Genomic DNA, 14,096 nt, shown 5'->3' with positions numbered 1-14,096 from the left:
TCCTTATAAACTCCAAGAAACACCAACCTTCTGGCCGTGAACATTAATATTTCTGGTGTTTATGAAATTAAAACTACTTAATGTAGTGAACAGGGAGCGCGGTAGCTATAATCTACCTCATTGACGTTTGTGGTTTTACGAGCGTTTTTCACAGACACAGTCTTGAATACATTGTTTTAATAAATGCAAACTACAGAGTATAACGGATTACACATAGTGATTATAGGTTTTATACGTCTATGTACAGTTACTTACATTAAACAGACAAGACAAAAACAGGTAACAGCTGATGAGAGAAGGAGAGTTATAGAGAGTTGGGGAGGGGCGCTCTGGGGCCCGCGCTCGATTTGATTGCGGGACAGAGAGAGAGAGATAAAGAGAGGATGAGAGAGAGAGAGAGAATGGTCACGTGTGACCATAGAACAGCAAACATCACAGACCTTTGAGAGAGACATCAATCAAACACCTTAAAACATTAAAACTCGTAGAGCTTGATACTTGCAAAAGGTTCGTTTGCGTGCACGAGCTGTGTCCAGCCTGCGCGTGTTCTCGGACTGAGGCGCGTTCTCCGTGAAGCTTCGAAAGCAGGGCGCGTGCTCGTTGCCAGAGCACGTTTCCGCGGGAGCTTTGAAAGCTGGTTGCAAGTGAAGTTGCTGAAGGAATTCAGGCTTCGTTCGTTCGACAAAGGAGAATTTGAAAATGAAACAAAAGAAACTTTATAAAGGAAATAAAAAGGACGGACTCCAGAGGAGTCCGATCGCGGACTTCACATGATGAGCAGACGAGGGAGCAGGGGACGAGAGAGCAAGAGAGAGCAGGAAGAGCTTTGCTCTTTCCTTTAAAGACTGTATGGGTCACTCCTTCGTTCGGCGCGTTGTCCAATCACCTTCAGTGATCTGGGAGCGGGAGAATCTTCTTTGTCCTGCCAGAAGACCCCAGTCTGTGTAGTTTATGACAGAGCTTTGCCTTAGTCATTTCTATGACTAAAAAGGATTCATCTAGTAATAATCATATCATTGCAGTCTATTATCGAGATTCAACTCCGTTAGATTTAGAGAATTACAAAGATACGAAACACATCATATTAACATTAATAGGAATACAACATTTGATTATTATGCATTAGTATAGACATTTAAAAGTTTAATTAATACATGCTATAATTGTAAACTAAACCCAAATCTGTCATGACATATAAATGGCAACACAGAATGCATTTGGTAATGTTTTAAATATGACTCGTTCAATGAAAAGTCTCTTGTGTGTGTGTGCTCCAGTCTCAACGGAATGTGTGGGTGTCACGTTACGTCTCTTTGTGTGAGCCATGTTGGTGTGTGTGTGTGAGAATCACGGATTCACCAATCTGACCAGATGTCAATGTTGCTACATAAATTATGTCACTGATTTGGGAGGGAAAAAAACACAAAATTACTTATTTTCAATATAAAATGTGATTGTGGACTGGATTTTTTTTTACCTTTTATCACAGTCTTGGACATGTCAAAGATTAGAAACAACATTGGTTTTGATGCATTGTTAGTTTTTGTGCAGCATCAGATTTTAACGTTTTCTCCCTCATTTACTGTTCGTGGCTGTTTTTGCCCCATTGACTTCCATTATAACCACATTTTTTGATTGCAAAGCCATGACACCATAAAATCATGCATTTTTGATTGTTGGTGGTTTTCCCTGTTGGGAAGAGGTAAAATTAGTAATTTTTACTGTTGATAACCAGGTGGCACCATTAACCCTTTAGGTAGGCCTGTGCAAAAAAAAGCTTAGTTTCTGGCTTTTACATGGAGTTATATGGAGTATAATAGCATAATAAAGTGTGTGTGTGTGTGTGTGTGTGTGTGTGTGTGTGTGTGTGTGTGTGTGTGTGTGTGAGAGACCTCACCTTGATGCGTCTGAGAAAATCAAAATATGCACCTCAGCTCTCAAAACTACATGGAGTAAACAAAAACAAAGTAAGTGTATTTATGCATCTGCCTTTTGATGGTGAGAAATGCAGACTAAACAAAAACTAAGCAAGTGGATTTAAACACTTGCATGCAAGCCTGCTGGTCATTTGATGATGAGAAGAGCAGCAAGCAACATGAGAAAGGGCTTGACTTGTAGTGAAGTTCTAGAGATGATTCTGCAGCCTTACCCGTCCAGCGAGCTGCAGGATGTATTGTCTTCTCCCTCTGACACCACAGACTCAGGAGAGTCAGACCATTATTTGGATGTGGCACTCTCATCATCCTCTCTAGCTTCCACTGAAGGCGAGGAGGATTCGGAGGATCCTGGGTCTGGGTGGATTGGGAGAAACGGCGAAGTGTGGTTTTCCACCAACCCGGAGACAACTCCCTTTCTTCAGCCTGCCAGAGGCGTGACTTCATGGCCGACGCGCTATGCCATCGCAAGGGTCCAGAACATTGATTCTGTGTTCAATCTGTTTTTTACGGGCGCCGCACAATGAGAAACTGGACCGGGGTGGACTCCACAGATCTCCGTGCCTACATGGGGCTACTGATTATGGCCGGTGTCTACAGGTCCAGAGAGGAGTCCACACGTTGCCTGTGGGATGATCGCAGTGGTCGTGCGATTTTTAGAGCCACCATGTCCCTCTCAAGATTCAAGAAATCAGCAGAGCTCTGCGTTTTGGAGGTTGGTCATGCTGACAATGAGGTCAATCATCTCGTCGGCCCTGAAGTCACGCCTCTGGCAGGCTGAAGAAAGGGAGTTGTCTCCGCGTTGGTGGAAAACCACACTTCGCCGTTTCTCCCAATCCACCCAGACCCAGGATCCTCCGAATCCTCCTCGCCTTCAGTGGAAGCTAGAGAGGATGATGAGGGTGCCACATCCAAATCAGGATCTGCCTCTCCTGAGTCTGTGGTGTCAGAGGGAGAAGACAATACATCCTGCAGCTCGCTGGACGGGTAAGGCTGCAGAATCATCTCTAGAACTTCACTACAAGTCAAGCCCTTTCTCATGTTGCTTGCTGCTCTTCTCACCATCAAATGACCAGCAGGCTTGCATGCAAGTGTTTAAATCCACTTGCTTAGTTTTTGTTTAGTCTGCATTTCTCACCATCAAAAGGCAGATGCATAAATACACCTTTTTTGTTTTTGTTTACTCCATGTAGTTCTGAGAGCTGAGTTGCATATTTTGATTTTCTCAGACGCATCAAGGTGAGGTCTCTCTCTCACACACACACACACACACACACACACACACACACACACACACACACACACACACACACACACACTTTGTTATGCTATTATACTCCATATAACTCCATGTAAAAGCCAGAAACTAAGCTTTTTTTTGCATAGGCATACCTAAAGGGTTAATGGTGCCACCTGGTTATCAACAGTAAAAATTACAAATTTTACCTCTTCCCAACAGGGAAAACCACCAACAATCAAAAATGCATGATTTTATGGTGTCATGGCTTTGCAATCAAAAAATGTGGTTATAATGGAAGTCAATGGGGCAAAAACAGCCACGAACAGTAAATGAGGGAGAAAAAGTTTAAATCTGATGCTGCACAAAAACTAACAATGCATCAAAACCAATGTTGTTTCTAATCTTTGACATGTCCAAGACTGTGATAAAAGGTAAAAAAAAATCCAGTCCACAATCACATTTTATATTGAAAATAAGTAATTTTGTGTTTTTTTCCCTCCCAAATCAGTGACATAATTTATGAATTTGGCAATTAAAGAGTTAAAATCTTGATTTTTTTAAAAACATTTAGTAGTTTTGAACAGGACTGATGTTGATTAATAGATTTATGCAAAAAAAATGGCAAAAAAATATTTATCTGATCAATTTTTACAGCAGTTTAAAGTAGTGGCTGTTTTCAGCCACGAACATAACGAAAGGGTAGTGAATTTGCCCAGAGTGTACTGTTAAGTTTTTGAAAATTTTCAAAGCATTTTCCTAAAATATGTGTAAAAATAAGCTTTGTCACCAAAAATCATTCCATTTGCTGAAACACGGAAAAAGTTATGGCCAAAATAAGACTCAAAAATACCCCATAGTGGCTGAAAACAGCCCCAACAGCACATAAGGGTTAATGAAAAACTTGCAGCCCTAGTTAGACCTATCACTTCTGCCACTAAAGATTGCTTTACCAATAATCTTTCTAATCAGTTTCATCATCTCAGCATCCCGGATAGCTTAGAAGAACTTGATATTGCAACAGAAACGTTTAACTCTCTCTTTTCCAGAAATTTAGACACAATTGCTCTGTTGCGCTTAAAGAAGATTAAAGAAAATAGTCCAACACCGTGGTACAACGAGCACACTCAGGCCCTTAAAGGAGAACTCCGGGAAATTTTGAAGTTAATCTTGATCGTTATACCTTTGTGAGTACTGTCTATAGAAGAAAAAAAAACCGAACCGGATTGGTGCTTGCAACACGGAGCTGCTACCGCTAATGCCCAGAGCTCCCACTCAGCTAAAACGGCAGTTATGGGGGCATATTCATAAAGAGTATTTTTGTGCCTCTTAACAGACACAAAATGCAATTAAAATGTCTGTACAACATGAACAGGGTCCTTACATGACAACAAGATGAGTTTAGCAACTTAGACATTGTTTAAATTCACCTAAATAGTGTTTTAGACGGCTAGCTGTAGTCTCGCGCTGAAGTCCCGTGGGAACTCCCGTTGTTAGTGTACACTCACAATAAAACACATTGTGCTTTTGTTAAACTATAAACTCTTGTCAAACTGTAACCTACAACTGTCACCCAACCAAAATCTCACACGCGCGCACACACACACACACACACACACACACACAGTTTAAAAGCAAAAAATATTTATCCAACCCCATTTAAAAACAGTCTGTCGGTGCCATCTTTTGGACATTCATCATATTGCATTGGTTTTCATCTCTTGTCCTCGAATAGAGCAGTAATCGGTTTATTTTTAAGCAGCAAAGATCAGCAGCAGGAGTCAGATTTCATTTAAGAACAATAGGCTACTGAACTCACAATTCAAGCAATCCACCCCGAACTACCTACCTGAGTCGCTTGACTCAAAGATTCAATGATCAATCCATAAAGATCTGTCATTCATGAATTACTCAGTCGTTCGAACGACTCGTTTGAACTAATTAATCAATGACTCGCTCATTAAGACGGTCGCCTGGCGACACCTAAAGGAGGTTTTGTGTTATGTTTAAAAGTAGCCTATCATTCTTTCGAACGATTAAAGGGGGGGTACAATGGTGTTTCATGTATTCAGAGTTGTTTACAGTGTTAAAGAGATGGATTCTCATGCTAATAATGGCCAAAGTTTGAAAAGTTATTTTGAACGAATAACAGAGAATTTCTGTGCTGAAAATCATACTTCCGGGTTGCAACACGTTTCGGCTGGTTTTTTTCTATCGTAGATCTAATGACGTAGACCAGAGTGGAACTCCTTATATGAGCATTGCTCTCGGAAAAGCGCGTTCACGCACACGTCGACCAGAGGAGAGAAAGACCCTCTGTCTATGGAAAGACCCAAGCGCATATCGACGCGCTACTACCGGAAATCATCATCATCAGCGCTAAATAGGAATGGTTGATGTCAAGAATGTCTCCAAAAAAGTGTGTTTTGGGATGTGAGGGAAAGTTTACCTTGTTCAGCTTCCCAAAGAACCCAGTGTTACTGGAACAGTGGATGCAGTTTGTATTTACGGGACAGCAAAGGAGTGTGGCAAGTGCGGTTTTGTGTTCTGGTCATTTCAGTGACGAATGTTTTATTAACAAGGTCGTCGCTGAATTTGCAAACCGGTTGCAATTAAAACCTGGCGCGGTCCCAGTGATAAAACACCCCATTCATGTAAGTACAACGGTATCACGCGCTCCCGCTTGACTCTATAGCTCCGCCCACGCCCAGAATCAAGGACCTCAGCTTTTTCCGGATAGAATCGGAAAGCTGTATTTTTATTTTATAAATATGATGAAACTAAATACTTTTTGGAGATATGAAGGACGCACTATTACTCTATAGGTACTCAAGATTAACATGAGATTGACTGAAACTAAGTATTTTACCCCCCCTTTAACTTATATTTAAAACAATCTTATAACATTATTTAATGCATTGTTATTTTTCAGTGTAAAATATTTAATTTGATCAGCCACAGGGTAGCCTAACAGCCCTATAGTGACTTATTATTCTAAATAATTTCATTTATTGATCAAATTTAGAAATTAAAAATGAAATATGAAGCATACATTTAATAAGACTAGGGTGTGACAAAGGTACAGATATTACAATATATCATTGCGCTCCACCGTCGATTTGATGTGTGTGTGTGTGTGTGTGTGTGTGTGTGTGTGTGTGTGTGTGTGTGTGTGTGTGACTGTGAGAGAGTGAGAGAGAATGTGTTTGTGTGCAACCCTACATTATATGGACAAAATGTCCCCACAAAGATGGCAATATACGAAATCCTTGTCTAGATTTTTTCTTTTGTTATTGGGGAAAACAGCTTATAAATCAGACTGAGTGATGTTTTTTGAAAATGTAAAAATGCAGAAAGTTTTTCGTCATTGGTAAGGTTAGTCTAGGGGGGTAGAATACACAGTTTGTTCAGTATAAAAATCATTATGTCTATGGAAAGTCCCCATAAAACATGAAAAAATGACCTTGCTTGGTCTGTTGAAGGCTGTTTGATCAAATCATCCCAGTCTCAGAAGTTTCAGTGCTCTTAGAACACTGAAACCATGGCTCAGAGCAATGGTCACAAGTGACACTTGGCAGTATTGCTGTGTGTCATTTCCAACAGGACAAACTGGACAGTATTGATGTGAAACAAATATGCCAAGAGTTAAGTAGTCGATTGTCGAGTTCACGCCCGTGATCATAGGTAACTAAACCTATGCGCATGAACTCGACAATGGACTACTTTGGACTTCGACTGAAAACAGGAAGTAAATACAGGTATTTGCGCTGGCTGAAATAACATAATTTGTATTCATATCTTTCACATCTAATGCAGTCAGATTCACCCGTGTTAACTCTAAAAGAATCCCTCACATGGCTGGGCACTTGTAATCAGGGCCGCATTAAGAGCTCACTGGGCCCCGGGGCTATGAGCTATTGGAGGCCCCCTAAAATTTAATCAAATTAAACATTCTCTTTTTTTAAAACTTGTTTTATTAGTTTCAATATTTTAACTTTATGCACATTTTATCAACCAAAAATTAAATTAAATGCAACAGTCTCAGACTTGAAGAAAATTGTTGAACATTTAACCAATTTCTGCAGAGTCCACCATATTTTAACGAAATAAACAAAGTCCTTTTTCTGTTAACTTATATTTCTGCATATTCCAGCATATAAAATGCACATATTTTTTTTGTAAAATCCTCTATTCGATTTAGGGGTGTGCGATATTACGATTTTTGATCGTGGACGATTAAAATGTCTCCACGATCTGCTTTTGAAGAAATATCGTAGGATCGTCCATTTTATCAGTTTGCAGTTCTGGCGCCTCCGTCTCAACATACTGTACAGCGCGACGTATATCCACATGAAATGCAGAGGAACGGGACACTGTAGTTCATAAAAATGTATTATTTGCATGTGCTTTAAAGCTTTGCCGGTTAAACATGTCATTCGCTGCTGATGCGCTGTTCTAACGGGCGCTTTTCTGAGCGCAAACACCCGACGCGCGCATGCACTAAAAGCCTGTCTAACAGCGCCTGGATACTGGACTAAGTTATCTTTCGAGTCTTATTGCGCTAATACTGTCAAATACACACAAGGTTTACATAAACAAAGTTGGTTATGTCTAAAGTGAAAGAACAATAGAAAAAATGAAGAAAAAAATCTGTTTGTCAAATGCATGTAGACTCGTTGCGCGCAGATCTTAAAGTGACAGTAGCCCTAATAGTAAACATGCAGCCGCTTGTCCTTAAAGGGACAGTTACCCAAAAATAAAAATGATGTCATTATTTACTCACTCTCTAATGTTGTTCCAAACCTGTATTAATTTATTTCTTGTGCTGAACACAAAAGAAGATATTTTGAGGAGTGTGGCTAACCGGGCGGTTGCTGGTCCCCATTGACTACCATAGTGGGAAAAAACTATTATGGAAGTCACTGGGCTAAATCAACTGTTTGGTTACCCACATTCCTCCAAATAACTTTTATTTTCAACAGAAGAGGGAGACTTATTCGGGTTTAAAGCGGCTTGAGAGAATTACAATTTTTGGGAGAACTATCCCTGTTAATAAAACAACAAAATACAAAGAGCAAATCCCTCACTTCTTGACTGAGAACTTTAATAGTAGCTTTAATAAGAATCAATGTACAATTTATACAGTGAAGTCTATGTTGTGTTTTATTTTCATATTTGTTCATTTAATTACTTTCTTCAATGCTGTTAAATACACCTGTAGCTGAAAAAAATAAAGCACTGTTTATTTAATTTGTATATTAAGTTGTGTATGTGTATCTTTGTTCTTAATTTTTAATAACAAAGACAATGACAAATATTTTTTATCTTCGCCACTTTGGCCTAAATGTCTGCCATTATTTTTTATTTTATATTTTGTTACCTAAGGCTTTGTTTTTAAAATAGGGACATTAGTTTGGCTGTGATGCTCAGTCACTTGCAAAATAGTAAAACCAACATGAAAAGGAATCGTGATAAAATCGTGAATCGTGATTTTCCTGAAAAAAATCGTGATATGTTATTTTTGCCATATCGCCCACCCCTAATTCGATTAGATGTAAATAAAATACAGCAATAAAATAATTAAAATGAAAGTCTCTTATGACTGTATACCAAATTATTAACATTTACGTCTTTTAACATTAAAGTGCAGATTAGTTTTGTTTTTGTAAATCGTCAGACATGTTTTTACCATTTCATTAAGTTTTGCTTTGTTGAAAGCATTTCTTTAAAGTGAATTTCGTTTTGTATAAATTGTATCTTAATTTTAATAAATATTTAATCAACCAATTGCATGTATTTAATAAATAAAAAGCAAATATAGCAGACAATATAATAACCGTGACATTGAGGCGCTAGCGCGCCGCGTTCACTTGCATTGCATTGTTAAAAGCCTTTCTTTAAAGTGAATTTCGTTTTGTATAAAATCAATTGTATCTTATTTTAATAAATGTTTCATCAACTATTTGCATGTATTTAACAAATACAAGGTAAATATATAGCAGAAAATATAATAACCGTGAGATGGAGGAGCCGCGCGCCGCGTTCACTTTCATTGTTAACTAGAGAGCGCACCTCATAAATGAATGAAACTCAGCGTAGGCCTATGTCTCATACATTAGCATTAAATATCTTTGCTGCATCCTTTCTAGAACAGACAAGGGCTTGAATGAACATAAGAAGGAATGTTGTAACAAGCGGTATTACAAATTCACAATGTCACATTAACATTAGCTTCTAGTGGGAAAAAAGAAAGAACACATTTTGCATAAAATCCAGTACTTTCAAAGCATTACATGTTTTCATTTCTTTCTTGTTTTTAGTTTGTTCCGAAAGATGTACATATAATGTAAAGTCATTTATAAAATGTGGAAAATTTGGTTTACTTTGAGCCCACTTCTTTTTATGTATATGGTATTTTCCCAATATAACAGATAACTATAGCCTAATATGTTGTTCTTTACATTCCAAATTGTCATTTGGAATTGTCATTTGGAATTGTTACATTCCAAATTGTTGTTATTCTTAGTATAAAAAAGCACATAAAAAAACACACATTTCCATCATACACTTTTAGAATAAATGCATTTGATATACCAAATTCAAACGTGACGTTTCAATTCACCCTGCCGCCCACGGGGGTTTGATGGACAGGCGATCTGACCAATCATAACGCCGAATCCGAAATTTAGTCCGGCAGCAAAGCAGTCAGTAGAAAGTTAACGTCTTTGGACTTGAACTTGAAAAACGGTATTGTTTAAATTACTTAAATGACAATATTTGAAAGTTGAGACTTTGTTTCATGTCAAAAGTAAGCTGCTCTCTCGTCTGTCAGCGCGTAGCCTACTACTAGTCTGTGCCCCGCGATGTATTTTTCACTGCGTGAGAACATGTGTGGCGTGACTCGTGAGAGCGAGAGCCTGGCTTATCACACACAAGAGGCTGGTCTTTGCGAATGGTCAATTACTTTAATAATAATGATTGATAGTGATGATTCCATGATAATGCATGCAATTTATGGTAAAGCATCACTAAATAACAGGGCTAATTTGTGGGGGGCGTGGTGAGGCTTTGGCAATCAGCGTTACCGATGGATAGTCAATCTGCTCCACGGCCAATCACGGGCCCCCTCCTTGCTCGGGCCCCGGGGCTTTAGCCCCGCCTAGCCCTGTTGTTAATGCGGCCATGCTTGTAATGACACAACAAGGATGTTAAGAGGCTAAAAGCAGGTTTAAAACTTGCCCCATTGAAGTCAACAGGGTGCAAATTTTAAAAAGAGGATAACACGGAGTAGGCAACACCGATTTTTGTCGTTGTTCTCTGTATTGACAGCACTCCAAATTTACAAAAAAATTAGCTCAATGACAATGTTAAAATTGACCAGAGTTCTCCTTTAATTAAAAATTAAAATTCTGACATCATTTACTCACTCTCAAGTTGTTTCAAACCAGTTTCTTTTGTCTGCTGAACACAAAAGAAGATATTTTGAAGAAGGTCGGTAACCAAACCGTTGATGGTAGCCATTGACTTCGATATATATTTTTTTCCTACTATGGAAGTCAATGGGGTCCATCAACTGTATGGTTATCGACGTTCATCAAAATATTTTGTGTTCAGCAGAAGAAAGAAATTCATACAGGACTGAAACTGTTTGAGGGTGAGTAAATAATTTAAATTTTTTGGGTGAACTATATCCCTTTAATGAAAGATACAGACATGTGTTTGGCTTAAAGAAAAAAAGCAAGGGACAAGACAGCATTACACTATTGCATTGCACTATGAGCGGAGTAAAGTTAAGTCTCTGTTAAACTGCCTCCTTGTCTTTATTAGTTATCTGTAACATTACAGAATTAATAAATTAATGTATTGTTAAGGTCAATATAGACAAAAACCTAAACACATTATCCTATTAATTTCCTGATTCCTCTGCTTCTGGGGATGTCCCCACCGATCTCAAAATCAAACCTACGCCCTTGGCCTTCTGATACAGTCAGAAGGCTTTTCAATCTACAAATCGCCATCATTTACCATGGATTTACTGTAGTAACACTAACTGCACCACGGTATTGTGGCAGAAACGTGGGATATTCATATTGAATTTTATATTAAATGTATTAAAGGATTAATGGAATATAATATAATTAAAACATTTTGTGTGACTAAACTATAGCGTTTGTGAATTTACACAATGTATTTAGTCTGCTTGTTTTTCATAAAAATACCATAGAAACCATTTTATCATGGTATTGAGGTGCTACATAAGTGGTTTTAACTGTGGTTATTATCTGTATGTGGCTATGGAAGATCAAATCGGTTAATTTGAATAAAACTCAAACAGTCAGAATATTCAAATTTTACGATATAAAAATGAGGCTGTTACACATTTTACAGATTCACATCTGTATCATAACTCAAGCTACTGTCAATATTGGAGAGCGCGCGTCCAGTTTTGTGCAAGAGCAAAGGAAATCATAGAAGGAAATCCGCGTGCAAGCGGGGAGATTCGAGCTCGCTCGCGACATTTGTCATTAAAATAACGCCATACCCGTTGACATCTTGAAGATACCTTAAAATTTGGAATTCTGTTGTGCACAGGTCGAGGAAACCTGGCCAGGTTTTTCTCCTCGATGTAGTTCCACACTTTATGGCGAATGCTCCATTTAGTATCCCCTATTCGTTAAAACATAACACAAAAACTACAATTTAAAGACAAACTTGAAGTCAAATAAATTATACAACTCAAAGAAACAGAACAAACCTTGATTCATTTGTATGCTGGACTCCATTATGAGGTCTTTATTTAAATTGTACAAATGACGAAAACAAGATGCCTTTTGACTTTATGGTAACACATTTCACATGCGCTCTCAACAACGGTGTCTCTAGGAAGACAAAGAGCGTTTCGTTTTTTTTAGCCATCCAAATTTATTTTTATTTACAAACTCAGCCTCGCCCTTTAAGTGCTGAGAATTCATTAAATGTACTCTTACTTCCAAACCGATGGAAGTAAAATAATGCCAAATGTTTTTTTGAAATAAAAAAGCCTGTTGAATTGCACTACTTGAAAAAATTAAGCAATGCATGCATTTTAATGCATTGTATTTTTAGGGCTTGCATTTTTATGGGCTGAAATTCAACATGGTTGTATATTTAAGCTGTGAATATTTCAATTCATAACATTTCAAACACATTTTCAATAATCTATATTCACCTTTCATATTTCACTTCCAAAATATTAAAACTGTTTAAAAATACAACCTATAATATTCAACAGGCAATTTTCGGACCATTTTATTTCGCTTTACAAATTCGCTTCGACAAATTCAGTGGTTCAAATTCGACAGTAAATTCAACATTGACATCCAGGAACTGCCGGAAAAGCAGTAGATTACTGAGCATAATCTCCATCTGCTGTTAATCAACCTACCCAGCAGGGGGTGCAAGCGCATGTTGTTGACGGAGACAAGAGCAACAGTTAGAGCAAGCCATTCATTCATAAAACTGATTTATAGAAATGTAAGTGTATTTGTGGTTATTATGAGGGCTGTTTTATGTTTAATTCTGTGTCTTCACTGTGTAGCCCAGGGGTGTCAAATTCAAACTCAATAAGGGCCATGCTGAGGCTTGTGAATAAAATCAGGGGCCGGACATATTTTTAGAGGATTTTTCATATATTGAAATATAAGTGTATTAGTAACTGTATAAAAAACTCTCAATTTATTAAACCACATTATCAAAACAAGGTTTTATTTTTTAATTTTGAGTTGTAAACACATTTTTACATATTTCACAAAACATATGGTGAATTGCCATAATGTGGGACACTGCCTAACACCTAAGGTCTAGTGTTTGTAGATCCCACATAAATACATGAATGACAGTGAAACTATTGGTTAGACAAAGCTGTGGTGTCATGTTATCAAAATCACATGACCTATCAAATGTCCAATCATATTTGAGGGTGGAGCAATCATCAAACAGGAGGCACTTTGAGTGAAGACCATCCGAATGTTAGTGACATAGAGTTTTAACAAATTTGATGTTAAGGAGTTAAATACATTTTAAAGAAAACAATCCTGCTACTGTTTAGCCTAATATGCTTATGAAATGTTTTTCCATCAAAAAATAGTGTAACTTTGTGTGTATAAACTATATATTTTATATTTTTATCAAATTTCCTAGTGTCCCACATTAGTAAATGTGGTTTCCAAATCCGGGACAGCATGATCAGCCTAATGTGGGACAGTACTTCAATGAGTCAAAAATGTGTGGTGGGGCATGGTTTGTGGGACAAACATGGTTATTTACATGGTTTTAGTCTTGTAATGCAATATTAGAATACTGTTAATGCAGATTTTTACAGTCATGTGAATTTTTTTATTCTTGGAGGGCGGTTTGAAGGCTCTTTTTTGTGTGTATGTGTGCATGCGTATACGTGTGTGTGTGTGTGTGTGTGTGTGTGTGTGTGTGTGTGTGTGTGTGTGTGTGTGTGTGTGTGTGTGTGTGTGTGTGTGTGTAAAAGGTAGATAGCTGACTTCAAATAAAAAATAGCTCTGAATTTAAAAACGCAGTAGAAAACCAATAAAGCCATTCCACTTTATTTTGATGGACGGGCTGGCAAACTCGTTCATCAGAAAGTGGCTGGGACTACCAAGATGCTTCTCAGAGGTAGGCCTCTTCGGGAGGAACACGCTACAACTACCACTGCGATCCATCAGTGTGGGATACAAGCAAGAGAAGGCTCGGTTGGTGCTGGAGCTGAGGGAATCCACTGACGATTCAGTGAAAGTAGCGGGCACCCAGATAAAAACGGGAAGAAAGTGGAAAGCCCAAGAAGAGGTCGACATGGCAATCGGCAGGCTGAAGCACCGCGAGGTGGTCGGCAGAGTTCAGGAGGGTCGGGCAGGCCTTGGGAGGGGCGATAATCC

General features: G+C 38.3%; 1 protein-coding gene across 10 annotated transcripts in view; it reads right to left on the bottom strand.

Moving 5' to 3' along the window:
* Positions 1 to 12,119, bottom strand: part of mthfsd (methenyltetrahydrofolate synthetase domain containing) — an 89,722-nt gene extending 77,603 nt beyond the window's left edge. For 8 of the 10 annotated variants that reach the window (XM_079621862.1, XM_079621861.1, XM_079621855.1 and 5 more), the window contains exons 1-2: positions 11,927 to 12,054; positions 11,735 to 11,838 (exon numbers count right to left, since the gene is read on the bottom strand). In XM_079621862.1, the coding sequence (XP_079477988.1) occupies positions 11,735 to 11,838; positions 11,927 to 11,954 (132 nt within the window). In that variant the 5' untranslated portion in view covers positions 11,955 to 12,054. Of the gene's footprint in view, positions 1 to 11,734; positions 11,839 to 11,926 lie in introns of all 10 variants that reach the window. The other 2 variants (XM_079621863.1, XM_079621857.1) reach the window with 2 other exon arrangements.
* Positions 12,120 to 14,096: the final 1,977 nt, after the last annotated feature.

Source organism: Phoxinus phoxinus (assembly GCF_949152265.1).
Source record: "Phoxinus phoxinus genome assembly, chromosome: 8".
NCBI classification, from domain to species: domain Eukaryota; kingdom Metazoa; phylum Chordata; class Actinopteri; order Cypriniformes; family Leuciscidae; genus Phoxinus; species Phoxinus phoxinus.
The sequence above is the reverse complement of the archived record's forward strand: the minus strand, read 5'-3'. Positions and strand labels throughout refer to the sequence as shown.